The sequence below is a fragment of the Syngnathus typhle genome, linkage group LG1 (assembly GCF_033458585.1).
Source record: "Syngnathus typhle isolate RoL2023-S1 ecotype Sweden linkage group LG1, RoL_Styp_1.0, whole genome shotgun sequence".
In the NCBI taxonomy this organism is placed as follows: Eukaryota; Metazoa; Chordata; class Actinopteri; order Syngnathiformes; family Syngnathidae; genus Syngnathus; species Syngnathus typhle.
Window position 1 is genome coordinate 19,606,470 of NC_083738.1, and position 27,923 is coordinate 19,634,392.

Consider the following 27,923-nt stretch of genomic DNA (forward strand, 5'->3'; position numbering starts at 1 on the left):
TCTGTCCGGCACCTGTTGAGCGGCCAGTCTCTCACACAAAGCGAGAAAGCGCAGAAGAGCCACTTTTATGGAATACAGCACAACTCCAACCCGAGTGGAAGATGACGTCTTTTCACGCACACTTTTGAGCCAGAGCACCTCTTTGATCCCTGGATTATTTTATTAATCATTGTAGTTAGTTTTTAAAACATGTTTACCCTTTTTTGATCACTTTGCGTTCTGTCTGGTTTTTTAATCACATCTTTTTAAACAATTTTTTATTACTATATATATTGACATTTTGGGCAAAGTTTTTCACATTCCTCCAAGCGAATTGATGGTGAAGATTATGCGGATACTAGCGCGCGTCCGAGCGCCGAAGCAGCACCGGTGCCCCTGCTGATCCCCGAGTCCCCCCAGTCCCCCGGAAGCCTCTGCCACACCACCACTCCAACTCATCCAAATGATCCCTCCATCATTCCTCATCCTTCTCGCGTGGCTTCTGCAACCAAGTGGCTCAGAGGCTCAGTCAAGTCATGTCAGCAAATTTCACCCTCCAGGCGGCAAGGAGCAGAACGGTCAGTTTGCATCTCTTTGCTTCCTCTTCTCTGCACATACAAATGTTCATTCTTTCTGGGCATATGGCCAGTTTCGTTTTTTTTTTTTTTTTTTTTCAAATGCACATCTTGTTTGAGTTTGCGTGCAATGAATGGGTGCGTTTCATTCACTTCAAACAAGGCAGGATATGGAAATTACCTTTTAAAGTTTACCCTGAAAATTCCATGTCAACCCCCCCCCACGCTCCCCTGGAAGCATACAATTACTAAACCGTCGATGTACAACCTCTGATTAGGAAGTGAGTCTGGGTCTTTTTTGTCCATAGAGTGCATTTAACCGTGTCATCCAAGTGGGACAATTGGGTTTCACAGATTATCAAGGTAACCAAATTGTTCTTTCTGTAAGGTTGGTAATTTGCTGACTGGCTTTTGGGTTGATTGGTTGATTAGTCAGATTGCTGGCTGGGAGGTGACTGGGGGATAGCTGTCTGACTGATTGACAAGCTATAGTTGGCCGGTAAGTTTGGGGTTTTGTGGGGTTGATGGTATGTTTGATGGTTTGGTTGGTTTGTGGCTGGCTGTGTGTTTGGTTTGATGGTTTGTTGGTGGTTGTATTTGCAGGCCTCTTGTTTGCACCCAATCTGTAATGCACATTAATGCCACTCATAGGAGTCGGGCGAAACAGAATCTGTAATATTGGGTGTTTTGGGTCAGGTTGGACTGAACTCCCTCCATGCCTTGTCCAAACATCTTATTCACCAGAAGGCCAAGTGGCTACTCTGTTATGTTTAGCCAGCGTTGATGGAGGGACAGTGTTGCTAAGCAGTTGCTTACACAATAGCACTTTCTATTGAGGAATGATGGGAGTCTTTTTTTAAGATCACACACTGAAAAGGGAAATTTTACGCACAGCAGTGGTAAACTTCCTTCGTCTCAGTGTCTGATGATTATATTACTATAACAAGCACTGCACATGGTGTGTTGGTCTGAGCGCAGCATGGTGTGGCTATAATGTTTCACACTTAATAAAATGATACAACTTGAAAGGATGTCAACAGCTGGAACTTAAAAAAAAAACAGCTTCGGCCTCAAACACCAGAGCTAACAGCGACCCTAAGTGAACTCGTCTGTGGTCTGATTGCAGTCTAGTTGCAATCCTGATGTAACAGTTTTCCATTTTACTCGCCACACACCATAAGAGCCGCGTCCAACGTCGTATTTTAATTTGATTTAAAACTTGGCCATCCAAACAGCAGTCCAGCTGCCTGGCTCGGTTTAATGATAGCCATGAGTTAAAACGATGGCTGGACTGTGATCTTTGAGATAGGACAGAGGCATCCCCACATGGAAATGTAGACATTAAAGGATAGGATGTCTCTGGATTATATTTAGTGTTGAAATTTTCGACACTGGAGGATTTGTTTGTAGATGACAAGCGTGACAACCCTTACCGTTAACGCTAACCCTAAAACCTTACCATAATTACCCAAACACCTAACCCATACCCAATCCCCAATTCTTACCACTGAACCTCTAATTTAACCATAGATCAAATCCCAATCCTCCAATTCCAACCCTACCCTTAATTGTAACATAAACCCAATAACCCTAAAATATATTATGAGATTTGGAATTGTTGAACTACAACAATGGAGAAAGGATTTGTTTATAGATGATGCTAACCTTAACCGCCCTAACCCTAAATCGGGAGAACAACAAAACTATGTCGATATTTGATGTCATTTGGTAGATACTGTCGGCAAGTAAAATAGCTTCCAATAGGTTTCTAGTGTTTACTTTCAAAGTAGGTTGGCCAATAATCTTGCCCTTGGTACCTTGAATCCCTTTTGTAATACTCTGATTTACTCTTCCGTGGTATGTAAAAGCAAAACATTCACAAACAATACCCACGGACTACTTCTTCTATTGGTAGATTATTCATAGATTAGGGGAGTCTTCAGATCCCACATGGGAGTTAAGTGTTCCCAGTTAACGTTCCCGTACAAGGCCAAGTTTCTCCGTGCCCGAGCCCACCCATAAACACCGTCCCCCCTGGTCCTGATCTTATTAGCAACAAACCCCTGGCGGAGATGTGGATTACCTCCATAAATACTCCGCCGTTTCCCCCCCTTGAGCACTGCTGGAAGGAAGGTATGCGTGCGCTGAACCTGACCCGCCAGTGATCACAGAGGCCGCTGTTCCGCTCCAGATTATCAGATTAAAATGGGAGAGCGACAGGCAGCGGGTGAACGGGGTCACCCACAAGCCTTACGGCGAGGTGGTGGGGTGGGGGGGGTCTTCATATAGAAGGGTGGGGTTAAAGATAAAGAGCCATATTGTGCATTCATTAGCGTACCATGGGGACAAATACATGCTTATAGTAGAATGTGAAATGTGTTGGTCGGGAGCACGCTTTGAGACATGGGTATATAGTGACATTTTGTGAAGGGGGGCCGTGTGGGCACACATCAGGGGTTCCGGGATTTCCAGATGTAAATGCCGTGATTGGATATTGGCGCGCGTCCAAGTCCTGGGTGGCCGGGAAAAGTGGCATTGAGACATCAGAGCCAAAGAGGACCTGTTTCAGGGAATATCTGGTACCAGTTGAGTAAATGCCACGCTCTAAATACACGCTCCAAGGCTCATCATTTAGCCTAAGTCTCGTAGGATGCAGTAAGTGCAGTTAGGTATAGTAGTAAGTTAGTAATTCTCCAGCAGGATTCTGATTGAAAGGATTCTGATTTATCAATAGAAACAATATCCTCCAATCTCAAAAGGCTCAGATGGACACAGGTCTGAGTGTGTTCTCTGTCTGGCGTCCCCCAGGCGTGACGGCACAGGGGAGTTTTATTTGGCCAGAGTTTGCCTGGGGGGCCTGTTGCTTGTCATTTTGGCACCACGCTTTTCAAGAGCAACACTTACCGATTCACTTTCAAATGAAATTTTGATTGCACAAAAGGGTACTGCTAAAATAGGACGTGGTAATCAGAGGCCGAGCCACACTGTGATTGTTTACAGAGCAGATGTGTGACTAGAACAGTCTGGATAACCTTACCCTGGGCTAAAAACTTACATAAACTTTTAAAATGTAAATTCTTTCTCCTGTTTAAAACCTTCACATTGTCTTGAAACCTTACTCAGAAATCATAACTTGGTCTTGAAACCCTAACCCTTGAATACCTCATCTGAAACCATGAACGTGCCTTTGATACATAATCTAAAAATTAACCTAATTTGAACTCTGTGCCTAAATTCGTAACCCGGACCCAGGCTTGATACCTGACTTAGAAACCTCAACCTTAGCTGGAAACCCCAATCCTAAAGTCCTAATGCCATCTTGAAGCCGTATCTTGATAGATCTTGAAACCCTTCCCTGAAACATAACCCTGCCTGGATACCCACATTTAAAATCCCTAAACCAGGTTTGAAATAACTCTGACACCCCAACGCTTATTGAAAAGGTAAATTGAAACCCTATATTGTTTAAAACCTTAACCCTAACTCTAACCCTTGTTTGAAATTATAAACCCAAACTCAAACCCTAACACTTTCAACAAAATGGATCATATCGACGACGGCAACACTGCTGGGAGAAACTACCTGAATATCTATTAGAGCCATCCTGCCCTACCTACCAGACTAAAGAGAATGCAGAATGCGTTGACTCAGCAGAGCATTTATATAAATAGCCTGCAGGCAGGGCGGCTGTCGGTGAGGAAAGTGCCACTTGGGCCAAAACAATAAGCAGGATAAATGATGTCATGAAATAATACAGTATGCGACACCTCCTTTTCGATGCCACTTATCGCTCGAGCCCGGGCACTGACGTAGTTGTGCTGCCTCATTTCCGCCGCCCTTGACTGAGAACAATAACATCGCACTACAGATAAACACACTGTACTTGGCAAAGACATGGCGGCAATATCCTGCCCCCGAGAAATACTGGAGCTTCTGTTTGTGGGTTCTCTCTATGAGAGAGACTGACGGTCACAGTCAGTGGTTGGTGGTAGGGGCAAATCGAATCCATTTGATCATCGTTCCCTATTGAAATCCATACAATTGCCGTTAATCTGTCCCCCAAACCAACAGAATGTGTTCCATAATGTTGTATTTTATATAAAAATACCAGTTGAACAATTTAACAGAATGTAAAAAAAATTAAACATTTAGGACATCATAAAGTATTTATTGTGGCTCCTAATCTTGTGCGCAACTTGGCCATCCGGGAGTAGTATTAAACTGTCATGTAAAAACAAACTACTGCGTATCCGTTTTTGGAGCGGATTAAGAAATCATACCTGTGGGTTTTGCAAAACTGTCTGTCGACATGTGTTGCCACACTGTTTACACATCGGTCTCTTGAAGGGTTAAAACACACTTGAATACAAATGAGTTCTTCACTGTCAAAACCTAAATCTAAAATTGAGCATAGACATGTGAGCCTTCCAGCAGTCAGTCAGGCCTGCTTGTCAGAGCACATAGCTGTCAATCACCACATGCTTGCGTGGCTTCCTCGTTTCTTCATCTTTGTTTTTGCTCGTCGTCCTGACCTGTTCCCGAGCGGTAATTTGCCGCTTTTATCCACTAATTTCACTCTCTAAAGCGCGGCTGTTTTTATAGCGTCTTGCATAACATATCGCCTCACATGTAAAAAGCTTCCGTTGACCATTTTAAGGGTACATTAGCAGGAAACGGTGGTGGTTGCAAGAGACACGAAGACTAGTTAACCTCAAATGATGAGATATCATGATAAATAAACACTTGACAGGAATGTTTGTACATTCAATCATATTAATGACGATGTGCGCAATATGCTAAAGATCTTATTTTAATAGAATGGTTCTAGCCTGGCATTTGTTTTCAATTTGCTGGGTCCAAATCTCGTCTGGGATTAATTTGGTCCTGGCAAGGCTCTAGCATGGTAGTCAGGCTCTAACCTGGTACTACTTTGTCTGTTTCTAAAAAGGTAGTAGTCTGTTTCAAACTAAAGTAGGCCTAATTTGAAAAGTAGTCTGGTTCTAATCTGATAGTAGTCTGTTACTTGTTTGGAACTAGTTTCAAACCAGTCTTGTTTTAGTTTTGCAGTAGCCTCACTTGGTAAGTGCTTCAAACTAGTGTTGCTTATGTTTTGAGTCTTGAATTTGTATGGTAGCAAATTGGACCAAGTTTGTTTCTAGTCCTGTATGAGCCTGGTAGTAGTGTGTTATTAGTGGTTCATGCCTGGTCGGACACCTGGAACAGGTCTCCATGAATTTTGGTTCTGGTTCTATAGCCTGATTTAAGTTGCTTCAAAGGTAATTTATGAGTAAATGATTGAGTTAATTTTTTTCCCGTGAGCATGTCACGTCACGTTTTGAGTTACAAAGCCTCCTTTGTTGCATCACGCGGGTGGTTTTGACGGGTCGCCAGAGCTTTCACCGAGACCGAGACCTCGCTCCTCGGAATTCCACCCGCACTTCCTCGTCCGGGAGTTGACCTTGGCCGGCGTCTCCGGAGGGCATCTCGTCGCCTCGGTGGGAACCCTGAAGAATCCCGCAGTTGTGTCCTCTGTTGCCCTGAGGCACGAACTAGACTAAACAGATAGCTGCAGTCCAGCTATTGAAACATACCAATGCCAGGGGAAATCCTTGAATTCATGCAATTCCCATCACAAAGATTCTCAAGGGTTCTATGAACAAGTATAGAGATGAAGTTGCAGTTGTAGTAAAACTTTTGGCCTGGTTGTTGCATTCCTGAAGCCAAATCTTAATATTCCTATATTAATGACTCACAAACAAAATGTCCTAATTGCCAATCTAACAATGATACATACAATGTATACGTACATAAGACTACCCTCCAAGGTTAAATATAAATATTTGATATACTAAATGTATATATTTTTGTAAAACCTCTTCACGTTTTCATTTCATACTGTATGCAGTGTTCATGTATTTTTCTCTAATTATATTTATTTTTCATTGTGCTTATTTTTATTTTCCTTTTATTTACAATATTTACAATAGTATTGAACACACTAACTTAAATGTATTTAGATTCTAACTCAGAAATTGTTTCATTGATTTTTTTAATAACATAAATATATAGATCACATTTTAATTGTATTGATATTTCAATACTTTGTATTTATTTTTATTTGCAATTTTGTTGATTTTTTGTGTTTCCATATTTACATTTCTTTATATGAATATTATTCCATTGTATTGGAGAATATTTGTGATCATTAACTATTTAATTATTAATTTTATGATATGCTATTTGATTTCGTATTTTGTATTTATTCATTTTTTAAATGTGTGGATTTTTTTTTTGTGTTTCCATATTTACATTTCTTTATATGAATATTATTCCATTGTATTGGAGAATATTTGTGATCATGAACTATTTAATTATTAATTTTATGATATGCAATTTGATTTCGTATTTTGTATTTATTCATTTTTTAAATGTGTGGATTTTTTAAAATAGTTTTGATTCATGTTACATGTATGTTTTCTATATAATTCATGACATTTTGTGATAATCCAGTAATTATGGGAATTGATTTTCAGAAGAAAGTATTGGAACACTTCCTTTGAATACTGGATTTACGCTCAGTCTCACATACTGATACTTGATTTCGACCTTATAACCAACACAAAAAAAAGCCAAAGAGCAGTCTCATGGGTGACAATTAAGCAATTATGAAGCTGAAAGTAGATTCCTCAGCTTCGTTGTGCAAAAGCTCCTTAATGTGTGCGACGAGATTAAACGGTTGAGGAACATTCCACGCTTACGGGAGCGCTGTCTTTACACTGGCTAATTTTAGCATGCGCTGCCACGCGTGAACAGCTGCATACGTTTGACACCTCGGGGCAGATGTGAGAAGAATCTTCATATTTCAACAACATCACAATCGAGACATGTTGGACTAAAGACTCACTTTGAAAAAATATCAGGTTTCTATAGAACTTGTCCATTCAATTGAAGCTTTGTTGTAAGATTCTGTTTTGAACATACCATACTGTAATAACAAAAACAACATCAATTATCAACAAGCCTGACATGATAAATGACAAAACCATATCATTTCTGGTTTTGAGGTGGAAGAGCATTTCTATCCTCATTCAGATATTAATGGATTAAGCCAACTAGGACCAGACTTGAAAGAGAGCCGAACAAGGCTTGAGGAAGACTGCAACCAGGCTAGTTTAAGACTTGTACCAGCCGACAACAACGAAACTAGTACCAGACTACTACTCAGGAATGGACGAGGGTAAAAGCAGACGCAGACTACACTAGTGAACGAATAGGACCAGGATAGATCCAGGTTATTACTAGACTAGACCCAGGGTAGTTACCAGACCCAAAATAAGTTCAGCTCATACTTGTACCACACTGTACCCAGGCAAGCATCCGGCTCGTGCCAGGCTGGACCTTACTAGTTTGAGACCTGTGCCAGGCTAGCGACAGGTTTGTACTGGACAGGTGTGAGGTTTGTACCAGACTCGGGCTGGGCCAGAGCCAGGCATGACCCAAGATAGTATTTGTACAAGTCAGAAGAAGCAAGTTTGAGACCAGTACCAGTCTAAAACCAGAGTAGAATCAAACTCTACACGTCTACTTTAAGACTACTGCAAACTAGCGCAAGGCGAGCACTATTATTTAAGACCAGTACCGAATTCGAAGTAGATTAGAACTACGATATTATAAGAATAGATCTAACCAAGTACAAGTTTAGGAACTAGACTGGCAGAGACAAAGTAAGACCAAATGAGCACCAGACTAAAACCAGACTAGAAAGAGGCAAGATGTAATTAGGGTCTAATTATCCTTTACTGTTGCTGTACCAATTCGACTAAACAGCCTCCTTGCTGTTGCAAGAACAGTCTCCTCTCAAAAATAAATATCGGTCTTCTTTCTCCTCCATTGTTGATTATTTTTACATGTTCCATTCCAATGTTAGCTTACCCTGTAACTATGACCTTAGACTTCATACTCCACTTTGCTGCAGCATGCCCACGGTCAACATCGGGATTAATTAGACTGTGCTGTCTCAAAAAGACCATTTAAAAAGGGATCACAAGCTTTTTAGATACAAAATCAAACAATGCACCTGTCCCAGTAGTGGATGATGTCACCCGACACATGGCGAGTAGCGATACACGCCACCACGGCGCAGTAACCCGATCATACTCGCTATTTAAAGAATGTAAGGCTTTCCCCAAGTTGTTTTCACGGAAGGATAGATATGCTTCATGACTTGGGAACCCTCCAACCCCCCCAACCCCGTGGACAGGGGTATCGATTACCACAACCCACATTAGCTGGTGTGTGCGTGTCGTCTCATCTGGAGGTGCGGAAGTCTGCTTTTAATCAAATCTAACATCAGTTTTGTATGAAAGTGAGACCCCTGCAAATGTAGCAGATGGTTTTGTACTAAAGAGGTTGTTTGACAAATCCGTGTGGGAAAGAGGTCGTGGAAATGGTTTGAAAAAGGGCAGACGCTAGTGGGAAGTGATTGCATGAAGTTTTAGTAGGTTCCCACATAAGTGGCTTCATTTGTTTGGTGGTGTGTTTTAGTTAGCTTAGCAGACAACTTCTTAGTGAGGGTTAGCCATTGCCTCCACTTGACCAACCTGCAATCTCCTCTCAAATCAATTCTCCTTGTTTCCTTGTGTGGCAAAACTGCCGTAAATATAAAAAAGAACGCGTCTCCTCACTTTTTCACTGATTTCCCACGTTATCAATGACTGACATTTACTTACTGGAAGGATTTCTTCAGGACACATCACTCAAGCGTGTTTCTCAACGATGCAGAGGAAATATGATTAAGGTGTGTCACATTCGACAAAGTCAGTCATGTGTCAAACATACGAACAAGTTCAAAAGTGATTGGATATTGCAAATATGTGATTCTAGGATACCGGACATGCTTTTGACTGGAAGTAATGAACCAACTCTGAAGTATAAATTAGATGTGAACAAGACAATCTGGCAATCAGATTGGCCAATAAATAATGTCTCCAGATTTATAATACTACATTATAATGAGGAATATGTAGGATTTATGGAGCAAAACTCAATTAGCTTCAGGCTAACAAGGAACATCTTTGCCTCGTCTCCACCGGGAATTGATTGATCACTACTAAATGCATCACAAAACAAGTGCTGCTTCATATGTATGCAAATGAGCTCAGCTAGGGGCAAGTTGAAGGTGCTTCTATTTATTTTTTTTACTCAGTGAGGTACTGTATGTAACCATGCCAGTCAAGCAAGATAAAAGCTATGCGATTGTATTTTATATATAAATAAAAAAAATGAATCAATTGCTCATTAACCTATATGCTAACACAATATGACTGCCCTGTAACTAGCAATCTTAGCACGTTCATTACATTCACAAAGGATGCTTGGCTTTAAAAGCTTAGGACCTTCCAAAGGCTCCTGCAGTAGTTATCAAAAGGCTAATAATAATAATAATAAGTGGCTCATTATGATAAAGGTAATAATGTAATTCATATCAGATGCAAATGTCCCTCAGCAGTTAATCACAAGCGTTTACATTCATTTATGAATAAAGATATCAGATTCAAATAGATTCAAATCTCACAGAAGCTTTTAGTGTACAAGTGAGGTTAATCACAGTCTATTGCTTCGGGCCTCTATTGAAACAGGGAGGCCTTAAACACTCATGAAACACTGCAAGTTGAAAGTGCGCTTTATAATACTGGATGGTCTAATACATTTGTTGATCGCTGCACTTTGACAGCCTTGATCTTCTAAATACTTAGTCCACAAACACAATATTATACATATGTATATATAAAACAATAGAATATATACAATACAATATATACAATTTCGCGGATTAAGAAGCACATCAACAGTTACCTTAATCTATCCATTTTCATCCATATTCAGGGGACCGCCATTTTGGCCAATACCGTCCTCTGCTGTTGACTGACATTGACGTCACAACTGCCCTCAGGCTCGCATTGCGAATGTCACGTGACCTAAACCAGAAAACGGGTGAGCCTTTTTCTAAAGGTGCTGGATGCTCTATTGATGGTGGTGGTCTAACGTACTTGTTAAGCACTATCCCTTCATCTTCCTGGCCCAAAAGCTAATCACGTCAAGTACAAATTTTCAGAGGCTACTGAATTTGAAAGCTTCCGCATGATAGTACTTCGATGCTTCCTAACATAGCCTACGTTTATCAAGCATTGCAAATCGAGTTTCCTAGCCACAAGGTATCGGTGAGCTGCTTTCTCAGAGTTCACTAAAATTGAAATGGTTTGCATTAAAGCATTTTTATGGTGTGAATGCTTTCTCGGTGGTGGTGATCTAAAGCACTGTAAAGACACTTTGCTTTTAATGTGTTTCCTTTTACAAAGTTACTGAAAGTACGCATTAAAGTGTCTCATGCTGTCTTTATGACTATTACATTTGCTCAGCACTAACGTACAATAAATGTTGGCGGCGGCCACGGCGATCGCGAGTGGGAACACGTTAAGCGTCCTCCTGACAAAATCCGTCAGCAACAAGACACGACGCCTCCAACCATGTTGAAAAAAAAAAAAAAAAAAATCAAAGAATTTGAATAGCGGCTAAAGAAAAGTTGCCGTCAACAGGTGTGTGTTTTGGCTAAGAGAGGCACAAAGTGAAAGATGGACTTTGGCAAACCTCGTCAACGCCGTTTCGTTAGCTGGCGCGGCTCCCGCCAAATGTCTTCATTAGAGGTAGCTGCAAGGGGGAGGTGGAGGAGGAAGAAGAGTTGCATGATCAGGACGACGGGGCCTTAACACCTTCTCCACGCTCATTTGCTAGCCCGTTAGGCAGCACTTTTCACGGCATCTATACACGGCAGAACAATAAGAAATGAAATATTTGCTGGATACCAGGACGCTTAGATGTTGCACCAACAGGAAATGAAGAGACTACAAGTCACGCACTCCCCCGTCCTGTTGCGTGAAGGGCAGTTGTCGTTGTCTGGCAAATATTTCATACAGACACGGAATGATTATGGGATGTGTCACTGTTTGGAAATTCCTTCCTGCCTCCCAGGCCTAAAGTTGCCCACCAGGCATGTTTCTGTGCTTGTGTAAAGTGGCCTGCACTCATGCTTTCAGCACAACCTGGCCTTCGTCTCTGTTCAGTGTCCTAATGGCTGTCTCTGGTTGTGGCCGTTTCCAGTCCGGCCAAGCCACAAATCCGCCGGCTAAAAATTTCTCCTGTCACGCAGACTTCAAGGCGGCCCGATTGGCAGCTGTGTCCAGCTAAAAGCACAATGTTGTACTCCAAGGCCACCTCCAAGGCTTTAGCTTCACTCAAAAAGAAATCATGTTCGGATTACATGGCTGAATCCAAGACAAGACTTTTTTAATCTTAGTGTTGTGATGCCTAGATTTTTCACATAGAAGTCATGTTGCCTCATTCATAGACAACGTACTGACGCTATATTTCGTCCTGCTATGAATTGAATATTTTATCTCATTTTACCGTGAACCTAATGAGCTATTAAAAAGTGGTCTTTTAACAGTGCAATCTTCTGACAGAAATCAAAAGTTAATTCCATGTCTTCATCCAGTCACACACAGAATTCCAGCTGACATTCAATCTACCCGTGGCCGGATGCCACACAACAAGTGTTGGCACTAATGAGAGCCTCGCACAAATCACTTAGGGGTGCGGTGCTTTTGCAACTTGAGCAGCAGAAGGAGGGAGAAGGCCTGCGGTGGGGACTTTCAGGCCGCCGGGGACCGGTCGGAGCCCGGTGGGGGATGGGGAAGGCCCATATTGCTCTGTGTGTGTGTGTACAGTTGTCGTCATTAACATGGTGCAGCTGGGGCACTTATGCAAGCATTTATCGGACGTGTGTTCATTAGAGCCTTAAATAAAATTCATGTCTTCCAACAACATTGCGACTGCACACTATAGAAAGGCTGTAACAAGATCATACATGTGCACCAGCATTGGTGTTGAATAGATATTGATTGAAACCAAAGTGGTAAACTTCCTGTGACTTTTCAGGTATGCATTATAGACTTTTTTGTGGGTCTAACTATAATAGATATGCTGAAAAAATATTTCTGTTGCAAGTGGAAATAGCTTTGTTTGTTTGATTAGCACAAATGGCCAAAATGCCAGCTTCAAACCAAAATGGCCACCTTTCTACATCTTTCTCAGAATGGATTTCAGAGACTTTTTGGAGGTCTACTCATGATTGACCTGCCTACCAAATTTCATGTTTGTGTGTGAAACCGACTTTGAGTGCTGTATTCCTTTTCAATTTGCACAAAATACCTTTGAAACGAGCACTTAAGATCAAAATTGAAACCTTCCTGTGTCTTTTCTGGGATTTTTTTTTTTGGGGGGGGGGTGATTTCTTAGAGGATCTACTCTAGGTGGAAAATCCATGTTGGCTAAAAATGTACACGTTCATGCAAAATGTCTGACTTTCTGTTCAATTGGTCCTTGAGACTTTGTCATGCATCCTGTCATGAATCTGATAGACATTTCATGAACATTTCAAGTTGCTCAGTGAAGCGAATGTAAAAGATCATTTTTGTCAACATCTCCAAAACTCTTTCCTATCAAGTGACCACTCCAGAAACAGTATACCAGCATTTTTTTTTGTCAGTCTGTCTTGCTGCATGTGCTCACTGGCTAAAACTTGAATTCTTAAAGTGGATTACATTTTCCTCAACGTTTCCTCAAATATTTGCAGTACTTGGTTAGATTCCGGCAGCGTCCCTGCAACATGCCTGGGAGATGACCTCACTGCACAACTGGCCTGCAGATGCCCAATTATTAATATTTGATGCTACCAAAGTTTCCAGCCGCGTGTTTGCAGCCATGTACGGGCAACTGTCTTCAAGCTTTAAAGCAATAAATAGTAGCTAAGCAGAGCCTGGGAATCGACTACACCTGCAAGACTCCTAACAGGCAACAGATGTTGGCATTAAACTTTGAAATACAAAGTAATCATGAAAAAAAAGTGAATTCATTCTTTGTAGGTGTGGCTCCCAACATGTCCCGATGCCCCAAAATGTATATTAAATGAAGTTAATGTTTTGTTTTTACAATTTACACAAAAGAGGGTTTCAACCAAACTTTATGGACCTTAAACACTTCCTTGAGGAACTCCGCTCAGTGCTATTGAGGAAATTTAAGGGCACATTATTTCTTCACTGGGAATGCCACAGTCATATTTCAACTTATGTATCCTTTGCATTTTATTCCTACTGATTGTGAGAATGACAAAGGACAGTTTTCACCTTTTTATAGAAAATAGAAAAGGACCGCAATAACTTTGATGTAGACTAGTGAGGATTTGTCACCCTTAATATTCAACTTTTATACCCTAATTTGTACTCTTTTTAGCCTTGATAAAGCCCAAATCACATTACCGCTATTTCGACCAATGATAACTATTTACTCTGAAGTCCGAGACAAAACATTTATTTTAAAGTCATTAATTATTCCCATCAAGTGAAACTAAAGTTTACGAAACACTTTAAAAAAGGCATTAATCATGGCGTTGACCCAGCACTTTAATTGTGCTTTAACGCATGCTGCTGTTTTGGTTAGCAAGAGAGTTTGAAAAGATTGAATTGAGATAATTACTACCCATTTTTGTTGACAGGAAAAGGTAGCCTTTGGATGATTTCCCGGCTTCTATTGGAGGGACAGCATCCGTTTGAGGGAATTTTTCAATAGCAACGCTGTTAGTGGCCTACCCTCCGAGTTCATTCATGTCCATGTTACGGTGGGCGGGGGTCCCTCGAATTCCCCCTGCACGTATGTATGTGCGCTCCAGTGGAAAGGTTAATGTTCAACAGCGCGAATGGAAGGTGCGAACAAAGCACAATGGCCGCACTGTACGCCAGCCAATTCATCCGCATTCACTTCCTGCCCTAATAGCCGCCTCCACTTTCCTCACCGTGAGGGGTTGGTCGGTAAGTAGGTCAAAGAAAAGTCATGTTTGAGGTAATTCACCTCCCAGGGGTGGGGGAACGGCTGCGCCTCTGATCTTGAGAAGACCCCAGAGGTGAGGTCATTTGCAAGTCGCATGGTACACGCCCATGATGCGGGGCTTTGATGAAAAGACCCTCTGTTGATGGGAATGCGAAGCAAAGTCCATTCAAACTTCATCTGGTATGGGGTAGATAGAGGAAAAAAAAAAAGTTCCTATTTTAAGGAGACTTGTGGTGATTTTTCTTTTACCGTTTGGTGTCATTTTGTGCCACCGTGAATTGAGAAGGTTGTTTTAGACCATAGTAGGGCTTTGCTGCCATCTTGTGGCATCTATAGGCAATTATGAATCTTTTGGGTGCCCACAAACTTAAAGTATTTGCTGCAGAGTTTGGAAGCTATTAGCTAATCCTAATCGGCGCATCCAACAAAATTCACTGCAGCTCTGCTTACCTTTTGACTTTGATCTCATAGCAGGTGTTCCACAATGATAGCGTTTCAGACAGTGTAGTCTGACCGTCTCTTGAAAATGGACCTGGACCTTCACCCAGCCTACAAGCAATTAAAAATAAAATCTTCTCTAATGCCTTTAATGATCCTAATACAGACTTGTTTCGGAGAAAATTCAGCCGTTATGATGCCTTATTTCCCTCACTGACCATCTAACAAATTCCATTTTCCTCATCGTGATAACGCCCTTTCTGGTGTTGGAAAAAAAGGAGGAGGGTTTTATTAATTAAATTTGATTAATTAAAACACGGCTACCTGAGGCCAAGACGAACCCGTCAACTTATAACCTCCTGAGCCTGCAATAGTTAATTAAACGCGGCCCCTTTCGTCACTTGCTACGAGAACGGAGATAAGACCTCGGCTGAGTACGGCGTGCCGGAACAAGTGTGTGCTCAATAGATGCGATAGCGCTTTAATTTGATTCAGCACAAGAAAAGGAGGGATTATGTAGTGCTTCCAAGCATGCGTGTTTGCCCTGCAGGAGGTATAGCTGCGCCAAAAGTTGGTTTGGTGTCTTCATGAAAGAGTCTTTTCATGCTAAAGTCCTTCTTTTGTATTTGTTGGCGCAGAGTAAGTTAATGGCTGGTGACCAAGCCCACATGAAAGGATCAAAGGCAATCCAATGTGGGTTTGTCTTTTTTTCTATCCAAGTTTACATACTATTTTCTATTTAAGTATTGAAAGAGGTTAAATGATAGCTGTGCTCTAAAATATGCTACAGCTTGTCTAGTTGCTACAAGTAACATAAACTAAATAAAATTCCATTATATCCAAAGTATATTCAAGATTGATTTGACCTGGGAGGACTTTTGTGACGATTTCATTCCGGATTCCTGGGTAGTTTGCATGTTCTCCCTGTGCCTGCGTGGGTTTCCTCCGGTCACGGTTTCCTCCTTCTTTCTAAAAACGTGCATGGTAAATCAATCGACCAAAGGTCTGATTGTGAGTTTGAACGGTTGTTCGTCTATACGTGCCCTTCGATCGGCTGGTGACCAGTTCAGGGTTCAGCCCCCCAGAACTGCTGGGATAAACTCCAGCATTTCCGCCACCCTCGTGAAGAGAAGCGGTTTGGAAGATGAATGAATGAAAAACAATTTCCATCCGCAGGCAAGCGATCTGACGTTTCACTCAATAGCAGGTGGGTGGAGTAAAGGGCCCTGTCAATGACATCACGTCATCCGTTCCAACATGGCGCTGCGTATCCAACGATAGGGACGGGGATTATTTTGGCAAGACTAGACCTAAAAATGGGAACACCAGATATGGATTGAGCAAATATTTCTCCCATTTCTCGTTAAGACCTCATTGTGGGACCTGCGTAGGTACACTTGAATTGATGCAAGCAAGCACGGCTTCTTGTTTCTCAGTTATGAATGTGTCTGGAAAAGCATGCACCACGGGGGCAAAGAGCTTAGACAAACAACCATTTCCATCAGCAGGATGTATCTGCTTGTTTGGACGAATATAATATAAGCAGTGGCCATACAGAGTGCACAGATTGAGGAGTTGCTAGTGACATGAGCGCCTTTAGTGCTGTTTACTATATGCAAGTGATTACAAGTTTGACACTAATTTCTCACTCACAAAAAAAGATTGAGCCTACAAAAGAGTACATTAAAGATTGATTCATACACAACACTGATATAATGTTATCTGGTGTTGGAATACAATTCTTCAAGAAATAATGATACTGTAGTAAATCAAATATCTGAGTATTCTTGAGAATTCCATTAAATCACACGAGACTATTACATCTTGTGAGATGTTGGTAAATTCATGTGAAAATCTCATGAGAATTCTGTTAAAGTCCTCATAAGAATTTCTCAATTATGAGACTTCACCAAACCTATTGAGACCATAGGGGACTTCATGTGAACTTCCTCAAATAACTCATAACTTATGCAAGACATCTAAATGATGCGATACTTCTTTAAAATAACTCCAGACTTCTACGAAGCTTTACACTGATATCAGTTCCTTCTTTCTAGTAGAATATCTAACAGTTTAGTTGACTGTAATTGGCTAGTTATGGATTGCAACATTTGAGATTGTGACACCTAAGAACAATTGCGGCGGGTAAATCACGGTCACGTCACGCATGAAGGTGGTATTTGATGATATACGGCTAATGACAAAATAAACACACATGCTAAGTTAATATATATCCTCTCGCGATGTCTTGAAACTCCAAAGTCTATACTGTCTTCTGTTTACGCTCAGATAAAATTTCTTGGTAGTGTAAAGCGTTGGATGACATTTTTTGTGAATTTCCCATTCTAAGGTGCAACGCATCCTTTCATTTGTTTTTCTTTTCTTTTAGGAGTGCAGGAGTCCCATCAGGAGAAGGTGATCGCAGTGTCTGGTGAAGGGACGATCCATAGCCCGGATTTCCCTCACATTTATCCCAGGAACATTGTGATGGTGTGGAGACTGGTGGCGGCGAGCAACATGAGGATTCAGCTTTTCTTTGACGAGCGGTTCGGCTTGGAAGACCCCGAGGACGGAATATGCAAGTAAGGCCGCACCCTCCGGATGCGTTCATTTGCGAAATTGGTTTCCTGCTGCTTCGGACCCTCGTGAATATTGAAAATCAGGAAGTAGCAAATTTAACGTCGTCGATACATGCGGCGGCTAACGATAACGTAAACTTATACACGCTAGCGCTATATCTAGTTTGTCGGCGGGGTCACTTTCAATTACGGCTCGTGTTTGCCTCCGTTGCCATTTCATTACAAGGAGGAGCCGGTCGATGGCGGCCGTGTATGCGTTTACGCTGATACATCACCACTGACTGGACGTCATGCAGGAGACAAATCAGGGCAAGGTGGATGAGTGAATGAAGAAGAGCAGGAGGAAGCGGGAGGAGTTGGGGGTGCTTAATGCTGAGCTACTCATGCCTGGAGAGTCCCCTAAGGGATGACGAGGAGTACTGCAGACTCGATTTTTCTCGCCTGTGCAATTGGCAAACCTATGCTCAGATATAATTTCAATGGAATCAATTGTCTATTTGTGTTGTCCTACATATGAAAACGACCAGCTAATCTAATGAGACAGTGAGGGATGTAATGATGATGAGATTTGACGTCTTTCTTTTTTTTTTTTTTCCCCTCGCTAACATCATTTTAAGAGAAGAGAATTAAGGAGAATGTGATAACGCCCAACCAATACTTTCAAAGCTGACAAAAAAAAAAAGAGACAAATATTAAAAGGTATGTAGAAAAATAATATGTATAGTTATCATTATTTTTAATGCACATTTATTATTACAGTGTTAATGTAATGTTTTTAAATGTTTATAAAATAGCACAGAAAATACATAATATTTTAATCCTATAATTTAAAAAGATATATCAGTATATTCAGCAGTTAAAAACGTATTTTGAATTGTAAACTGGCTATTTTTCTAATCAAATCTCGCAAATGTTTCCCATTTTCCTAGATTCATTTTTTCAGTACCTAAATGCATATTAAAATTAACTTGCATTCCAACAATTTTTTTCAATGTTCAAAAGAGTCATTTAAGTAATCATTATCTCAAATTACAATTTTGAATATTTAAAGTTAATAAAGGTCGAAGCCATTTAAAATAAAAGCTGCAATAAATGTCTATTTGTTTTCCTCAATTGGAACACTCATGCTCATGAAATGCAGACATCCAGTTGCACAGACCAAAAAAATAAAAACATCTCCCAAGAACATACGTGAGCATATGTGGACAACATAGCCTGATGCAATCGGCATGTTGGAAACTGTGGGGCAAATAAGAGCAACCCTTGTTTTCCGGGGTTATCCAGGTCCAAATGAAGGCCCGAGGCAGTTGATTGCATCCCAGAATGCTGCATGAGAATGGGGCGTCCAATCATCTGCATACCCACGCATGCAAATGCATTTACATTCCACTCACAGGGCTCTCGACTATGCATTTTGACATGCACTGAGGAGCGTTATTAGAATGGTTTAGAATCCAGAATTTGTTTGTTGTCGCTTCTGTTTTGTGGCGGTTGTCATGAATAACTAATTTTTTTTGCGCTTTTCTTCAAAGGATTTTTTTTTTATACTCTGTGGATCATTTCCAGTCATCGTTGTCCTTGCAATGTCTTCAAGTTGCTACTTAATGTAGTGTATCAGCCTATTTTCCTCCATTGCTGTTCAACAGCACGTAATGATGCCAACTTACTGCATTATTGATGAGCCATCTGTCGCTACAAAACGTGTTGGAAGACTTCCACTCTGCTGTGTTTGCTGCTCGATCACAATACTAGCGTCACTGATATTATGTATTGTTTTTTTACTATTATGGCGGCGGGAAAGGTCGGAGGTCAATGCCTTGCTCAAGGCCGCATTGTCTGTCTTGTGGAAGAGGCAGGGATCAAACGTGTGGCCTTTGGCTTACAAGGCAGGGTTGCCTGTTATATAACTCGGACGTGATTGTTTTTAATGGTTGTAAGGAGGCTTTCTAGCTATGTCTGTCTATTTATCTATCCAACCTCTCATTTAGCTACCTTAACCTCCAAAGAGATAAATTTCCATCCATCCAGCTAACCACCATCTTCCGGTGACCATATTTCTAGTCATCTGTTCGGCTATCGAGTTTTAGGGACTTGGGTGTTTATAAAAATTAGTTTTCATTTCTCTGAATTGAAATGCAGTGAATAATGCAACAATTTGTGTCTTTTCTGGTAACGAGCTAACGATTTTGGTTCAAACGTTTTATTGTTTTGTCTTGTTGAAGATACGACTTTGTGGAGCTGGAGGATCCGAGCGACGGGAGCATCCTGGGCCGCTGGTGCGGGTCGCAAGCGGCCCCCGCGGCCCACCTCTCCAAAGGCAATCGGGTCCGCGTACGCTTCGTTTCGGACGAGTACTTCCCATCCGAGCCGGGCTTTCTCATCCGCTACGCCATCCAGCCGGCGGTAAGAATTATGTCATGTCAGCTGAAGCGCCAATTGTCATTTTAAACCACACGGCAGTTGCAAATAGTCTTGATTTAATTTCGATGAGGTGGAAACAACAACAATAAGCAATATATTTGGAAAATTGGCAATTACGTTTGTCTGATTCTGGTTCCAAGCATTTGGATGATTAATTAAAATGGAACGCATGTTTATTTTGTTCATCAACTTGCACAAGAACGGGGACAGCTCATTTATTTTTATCACGCAGATAAAACCAAAATGTCAACATTGCTAGGGAACCATTTGAATCAAATTTATTTTTATCATTTCTATTTTTACGTTGTATTCTTTTTGTATTTTATCGGTTTTTATCAGCACTTTTTCCCATTTGCATTTAGGATATTTTTATTTTACTCCCATCATTGTAATTGTTTAGATGTGTGTTTTTAGTTATTTTATTTTTAATTTCTTAAATAGTTTTATTTGCATTTTTTACAAGGTGGATTTTTCCCATGTATGATTACTTTCAATCTTCTTAATTGTTTCTTTTTATTTCATTATATTCTTTATTTATCATTCGAGTTTTATCATTAGCGTGTTTATTTGTATTTGCATTTGATCTGTTAGCTCCACTTTTTTATTTGTAGGTTCTGTTTCGTCTTTATGTTAAAATGTATATGTGTGTTACATTTTTAGATTTGTACTTTTACTTATATTTTGATCTTTTATTTAAGCATTTTTATCAGCTAAACAGTTTGATTTCATATTTCTATTTGCTTTTCTTTGGACAAATAAGCAAGAAATGGACTTTTCCAACATGCTCTACCTTTAATGTCTTCCACCTGCGCCCTTATCGACTCTCCATCCAGATGATCCAAAGGTTATTGTTCCCTATGAAAGCGGAGACCTTGTGAAGGGAATAAAGCGTCTCGTCGAGGGTCCTTGACCCCTGCACGGCTTTCATTGGGACTCCTGAAATGAAAGGGGGATAAAGAGGAACTGGAGTACTTTTTAAATTGTTCATGGTTTCGAAGTAATATCCCATCCTAATGTCTCTCTATCTTTAGCTCTGATATACACTATATAGTATATATATCCAGCCACTGTTTCTTTTCACACCTTAATATTGCGAGATTAATAGTGTCGAGCGACCTTTCCGTCCACCTTTCTTCAAGTCATAAAGCAACATGGAACAACGTCACAATGGTTCGTCTGTCGTTTATAATCAGGGGTGAAAACCGCTATAAAAAGGCTCTAATAATAACCGGTCGCTAATGTGTTGCGTTCAATGAAACGGTGAAAAGTGACACTCAATTATGCCAAACAACCATGGTGTGAATTTTTTTATTTCTTTTTTCTGTTGCTTCTTACAATCTTTGTTTTTGTGCGTGATGACTTCATAACAGCGTGTTTGTTTTACAATCATAAAAACTGGAGCAAAATGACGTTCCAAGTCATATTTTTTATTTGTTTGATGTTTTAATTGCTCCATTATTATTTCTACTTATTATCTATACTTGATGGCAGTTACCAGCCACCCCTACCAGCGATCTTAGGCACCCCACCAACCAAACGTCCCCAACTTCCGAGTCACATTCAAGGGCAAAGCCCTTGTGAAAATGTTCCCCCTTCTGTCTGCTCTTTGAACCTTACGCGGTGGAACAGCGGCGCTCTGTTCCCAGCTACCGGAACCCGCAGGAAGCCACACGGGGGCCCCATCAAGAGCCGCTCTGTCATTGACAGGAAGCCATTTTTGGCAGTGGGCTTGTTAAAACACAGAGAAGGAGGAGGAAGAAACATTTGAAGCTAGCGCAAAAGTAGTCACACATTGGTACTTGTGTAAAATAATACTCTTGTACATGTACTGACTTAACTCCTTAATTTAGGTAAAAGTTCAGACCGAATAAAATAGTCATTCAATATTTAAGCAGAAGGTCAGATGCTGTGTATAAGATGATATTCTGGTACTAATTCAACTCTTAAAAAAAACGGACTGTTACATTTGGCTAAACGGAGTTCCTTAATTCATTTCAACATAGTTCCTTGGCATCGAGATGCAGCGGAAAACTAATTTGTCAAAGTGAAGCACTTCAACTCACTTTAACAAAGCTTAAAGCACCACTTTTGTTTAAATGAAGCGCCTCATATCCATGCCGGATGATGGCAACAAAATAATACTTAGTGAGGGTAGGTTAAATAAAATCCTTAAATATGTGAATTTGGACCACGAATATATGGGACCTTTTTATAGGGTGATGGAAGACTGGGAAAACTGATTCATCGGTTTTTTTTTAAGTCTCGGTATTTACGCTTCATTACTCCGTGCAAGTCACATCCATGTCAGCCATTTCCCCTTCCGTGCAGGCAGAAGTTAGCAGGATATAACTGCAGAGTCTGTTTTTACACCAACCTCAATTGCAGACTGTGAACAAGGCAGGAGAAAAAAAACAACAACACAAGCCACATGATTTCACGCACAATAGACTTTGTGGCTTAATGGAAGCCAAGCGGATTGCAGAGAAGTGGTTAGCCAAAGCATGAGAACGGCAGAGAAAGTTGCCCACGTGTGTCTTAATAGACCCTTTCCTGACGAGTCGTCATCATTTCAGTCGGCACAAAATAAACGTGAACGGCCATCGCAAAATGCGCTGTGATGAGTCAACAAACAAAAGCAATTTTAGTCTTATTGTTGACATTTTCCGAGAGATTGTAATGTGGAATTGATTTGGAAAGGAGCCATTTTGGCAGGGAAATTTACCATGTGACAAAAACAGAAATCCATGTCCTAAATGGACAGGAAGTCTTCCATGTTGGTTTGAAGAGGCCACGTCGGGCTTTTTTCGTCCATTTCCCGCATCTTTTCGATCGTCTTTGAAAGGGGATATCCTTCCAAATCAACAGAGGTCTTTAGCGTGTGCGTTTGTATCTTAAATTGGCAGCCGTTAGAAGTCACAGCGGGCCTCGCTGGCCGAGGGAGCACGCCGCCGCTAATTGGGGGAGGATTGCGCCGTCAAAATTCATAGGCTGTTAATGACTTCCAGTCGCTGGACTCTGCCAAGGCTGGGCCAATTTGCCGCTCGCGCTACTGCCGCTACTCGCTGCCAAGATCTGTCGGTGTTCCACGCTTGTGTCGATTTATCTCAGCGAGGCTCCGGCGAAACCAAATGCTACACTGTAAGCTTTCTTAACGAGCTGCTTTCGTTAGAGCCACTGCACAGATGGGCCTCAGATGTTGTTGTGTTTTTATTTGGGGAGGGGGGGGGGGCACCCCTATGAAGGAGCAATCCCAGGAGAATATATAGGAGTTTAGTGCACATGCATTAATCCATGTGGGAAAGAGCGGAAACTGAAGGGAAGGATAGGTCATTCTAAAAACAAAATGAAATGTGATTTGATGAAGGCTGTGTGATGGCATGTGTATTGTTAAAAACTAAGATTTGTTTCATTCTGTATATTTCTTTTTTGCTTTACCGTATTTTCCAAACTATAAACTGCACCAGATTTTAAGGCGCACCTTCAATGAATGGCCCATTTTAAAACTTTGTCCATATATAAAGTGCACCGGATTATAAATCGCATCTTCAATGAATGGCCCATTTTAAAACTTTGTCCATATATAAGATATATGCATTTGGCCCGTGGGCCAGACTTTGGACACGCCTGCTGTAGTAGCTCAATATTAGTCCATATATAAGGCGCACCTGATTATAAGGCACACTGTCAGCTTTTCAGAAAATTGGAGGTTTTTAAGTGCGCCTCATAGTGCAGAAAATACGTTAGTTCTTGGGTTTTACATGTATTCAAATATATCAATTTTAATTGATCTTACATGTTTGCTATTTGATTTTTTTTAATTCTTATTTTGAAGTATCTAAAATACAACTTTGTTTTTATCTATAGTTGTATATTGCTTTTTATTTGGACAATATCTTTTCTTCAATTTTATTTTTGCTTTCCCGATGAGCAAATTTAACATGCATTTCTTTTATTTCTTTTTATCCAGTAAAATTAACATATTCATCTACATGCAACCTCTTGTTGCCAGGCCGAATTTGCCCCCAAAGAAATCAGTGGCACTGAACATAAAGTCAAATGGAGAAGCACAAAGAAAATGGGGCAACTGCAAATATTAACTACGATTTCATTTATATGCGCTATTTTTACAATTGAATCACTTCTGGCATTCTCGTTGACCCGATTGCTTTATTGTACAACGTTGAACTAATCGTTAAGGCAGATGGCCATTGGCCACCCCACCCTGTGTATGCTACAGGACTCCTTCACCTCATCTGTATTAAAAGGGGTTGAAAATAACGCTTTTGATTCACAGCTCAAAATAAATGTATAAAATAACTCTGAAATCCCTCCTAACCTCAGACAGCTGAGGAATTCATTTGTGGTTTTGGTATTTATATTCTTGAACGTAAATATGTGACTTGATGGAAGGTGGTTTTCACATTCGCTCAATGGCAATAACAGAAAGCTAATCTGAAATTCAGCCTCCAACGCTAGTGTCACTTTGCAAAGTGCAATTTGGTGAGCGTGTCTATGATTTTGATGACCTGCTGTGAAACAGGATAGTTTTGTGAATTGGGTTTGAAAACACATGCCCTGTTGGATTTTGCAAGATCCATTTTGGTTGGCTTGGCTATCATGAGTAGACCCACAAAAAAAGTCCCAAGATGTCATGCCAGAAAATAAACAGGAGCTCTGCTTGTTTGGTTTGAAGTAGCCACTTTTGGCTAATTTGGACTTTGCAATTATGAAGGCAAATGTCCATTTGCAAACAAATTTGAACCACATATGGGTAAATAGGCAATACAAACTTGTTAAGCATTTAAGATTTGGTCCTCCACAGCATGGTGGTAGAATTTGATGATGCGCCATAAAACACGAACCCCGCCCCAAGCATTTCTTCTTCTTCACCTAAGGCAGCCATGTTGTCGTTGCATACTAATGTGGCTCACTCCTGCCAGATTAGTGCCTAGCAAAAAGCCGACACAGCGGACAAATCTTGTATATGTATGAAATGTAACATCTGATTCAGTTTTTGGTTAAAATACCAAATAATACAGAAAAGGTCACGTAAGAAATTTGATCTTGTAAATGCATTTATAAAAAAATGAAAGAACAGAATTGCCAATAATTATATACTATTTACTCTGATCTTTTTGGTTGTCTGACATTCTTATTGACCTTCATTTCCTTTCAGATTCCAGCAGAAGCCGAATCTCCGGACCTGCAGGAGCTGTCTGCGGCTGTGTCAGGCCTGCGGACGGTGGAAGAGGTGATGAAATACTTGGAGCCCGAGCGCTGGCGGCTGGACATGGACGATTTATATAAACCTACGTGGCACGTTCTTGGCAAATCCTTCATCCATAACAAGAAAGTCAGGGGTAAGTTTATAGATAACTTGGTTAAGGAACATTGAGATCAAATAAGATTATTGTACTGTAAAAACTCATTTAAAAACATTTTTGCTCAATCTCTGATTTGGTGGAGGATCAGTGTACTGTCAACGATATGAATCTTCTTGTTTTTGTTCCCCCAAGGAGGAGCGGACCTCAACCTGCTTTGGGAGGAAGCTCAGCTGTACAGCTGCACGCCGCGCAACCTTTCCGTGTCACTGCGTGAGGAGCTCAAGCGGACCGACGCCATTTTCTGGCCCAGCTGCCTTCTGGTGAGGCGTTGCGGCGGGAACTGCGCCTGCTGTGCAAACCGTTGCTACGACTGCCAGTGCCAGCCCGCCCGCGTCACCAAGAAGTACCACGAGGTAGCCGCAAAGAAATGGATCATAGCCAGTCTTGTCCTGGCCAAATGTCTTTTTAAAACTCTTATTACTTGTTGCATTTGTTTATCACAACCAGCCATCAGTTTTACGGCTCAATTTGACCCCCGCTAACAACTTTCATTATTCACTTACCTCTTCATGAGGTTAAATTACAACTTTTGTTAACCATGTTGAGTTGTCAGTTTCACTTGTAACATAATGCAAATTATATAGATGTGACTTTTGCTTCTAAATACCGTAATTTTCGGACTATCAATCGCACCGGATTATAAATCGCACCAGCCATAAAATGCCCAAAAAAGTGAAAAAAGAAACATATACATATGTATATAAGTCGCTCCTGAGTATAAGTCGCCCCCCCCCACCCAAACTATGAAAACAAAACGCGATTTATAGTCCGAAAATTACAGTATTCATCTAACTGATTAAATCATTGTCAAAATAATTTATAATGATTGTACTTTCAAAATAAGAAAATAAGATGCGTTTCTCTACAAACTACTACTAAATCCTACTACTAAAATGACTGTTCAACAAATAATTTGTGATAATTAAAATATAATTTAATACAGTGCTTCTAAACAAAAAAATATCACTAAATTCAACCTAAATCATTATGTGATAAATAAAGGGGCTATTTGAAATACTTTAAATAATTTGGAAAATAAGAAAGATCCTAAATTCAACTGCAAATTAGTAAGTCAATCAATTAAAATGTGAAATCTAAATATAACAAAATGACAATTATCGAAACTTCGACAGCATTTGAAATCAATTGCTAACCAAATCAGCAGCACCCACTGTGGGATACAAGCAGCAATGTTTGTGTATATGTATATATGTCTAAATATGTGAACCCCCCCCCCCCCCCCCCCCCTCCATCAGGTTCTGCTGCTGAAGCACCGCAGCGGAGGCCGAGGCCTGCAGAAGTCCATGACCGACGTGGCCTTGGAGCACCATGAGGAGTGCACGTGCGTGTGCAAGGACGCCGATAACGCCAACAATAGCACACCCGTCGGACACGATTAACGCCAAATTGGACAAGGAAAGTAAAACCAAGATGGGGACGGGTTCAATCTCCGGAACGTCGTGGAATAAATACTGAGACTACAAATTCCACCCGACTATCTGGAGTGTTCGAAGACAATTTGAGATAAGGACTTGCCTATTCTTCACCTTTTTGGGGGCTGATAGTGTCATGGAAAATGGGAGCTTCTTTTGTTCAAGTGCTTTTGCTACACTTGCCCCTCCAAAAGTATTGAAACCCCTTTATTATTGCGTACACTGCCTTGACAATTGGATTTGACATCAGCATTTTTTTATATTAGATAAAAAGTAAATAAATGAAAACGCCACGACTGGAGTGGATATAAAAAGGTGACACACCCCTGTTCACACAAATTTAAAAACTAGACAAATAATTTTAAAACCTTTTCTACCAATAATGTGACTCCAGAAAAGCAGTGAAGTACAAAAAATGTGGTTGCACATGTGTGCACAACCTCTTATAACTGGAGATGTGGTTGTGTTTGGAATTGGACAATTGTTGCCTCTGATAAATGCGAATGAAGTTTGGATGTTCTAGAAGGCGCGTTCTGATAATGGAGTGAAGGAAAAGCCTACTAGAACAACTGAACTTTAAATGAGATCAATGAGCAGTTCTTTAAGTGGCAGTGACTCCCATTTAACGTGAGTTTGAATGTGATCAGCTAATTCTGAGTGGAGCAACTGTTATGAGTGTGGACACGTGTGCAGACATTTTTTTCCCCTCAGTCGAGTATTATAGGTTTTTAATTTTAAATTAACACAATTTGGATATTTGTCTTTTATTATGTAAATATTTTTTTTAAAAATTGTAAAATAGAATTGGATAAAGAACACAGCCCGATGGTTCCAATACTTTTGGTGGGTTTTGATAATCCAAAAGCCTCCTTCGTGTGTAAATATTCCATTTGCAATTCTTTTCCTTGCTGAGGTGCCTTTTTTCCTACCAAAGAGACTGTGGTTGCTTCATCTGAGTCACTTACACATTTCAAGTATTTATTTCCTTGGCAAAAAAGACATTTAACATTTAATGTCATTGTACAGATAGATTTGCCTCCATTTTCTGCCTGTATAATTATTTTAACGTGTTTTTCATTCACTCATGTTCAGTTATTTATCTACTGTCTCCTCTCCCTCTACAACTGTTATTTTATTGTACTGAAATTCTGAAATAAAGTCTTTCATTTCTTA

The 27,923-nt window shown here is 40.6% G+C and overlaps 1 protein-coding gene across 5 annotated transcripts; it reads left to right on the forward strand.

Moving 5' to 3' along the window:
* On the forward strand, positions 1-27,923 carry LOC133159600 (platelet-derived growth factor C-like). 5 transcript variants are annotated; one of them, XM_061286729.1, is made up of 7 exons: positions 1-557; positions 10,440-10,547; positions 17,323-17,515; positions 19,735-19,915; positions 25,110-25,293; positions 25,450-25,670; positions 26,574-27,923. In XM_061286729.1, the coding sequence occupies exons 1-7, from the start codon at positions 443-445 to the stop codon at positions 26,715-26,717; spliced, it is 1,146 nt and encodes a 381-aa protein (XP_061142713.1). In that variant the 5' UTR covers positions 1-442; the 3' UTR covers positions 26,718-27,923. The 5 variants fall into 5 exon arrangements, with proteins under 5 accessions (XP_061142713.1, XP_061142721.1, XP_061142732.1 ...); XM_061286737.1 differs by having other exon boundaries at positions 25,453-25,670; XM_061286748.1 differs by lacking the exon at positions 10,440-10,547.

Bases quoted from the DNA above. Each gene is read 5' to 3' on its own strand.
- LOC133159600 (XM_061286729.1), top strand. From the start codon at position 443: ATGATCCCTCCATCATTCCTCATCCTTCTCGCGTGGCTTCTGCAACCA. The intron at 17,516-19,734 runs GTAAGGCCGCAC...GTCTTGTTGAAG, and splicing joins CCCGAGGACGGAATATGCAA to ATACGACTTTGTGGAGCTGG. The intron at 25,294-25,449 runs GTAAGTTTATAG...TGTTCCCCCAAG, and splicing joins CCATAACAAGAAAGTCAGGG to GAGGAGCGGACCTCAACCTG.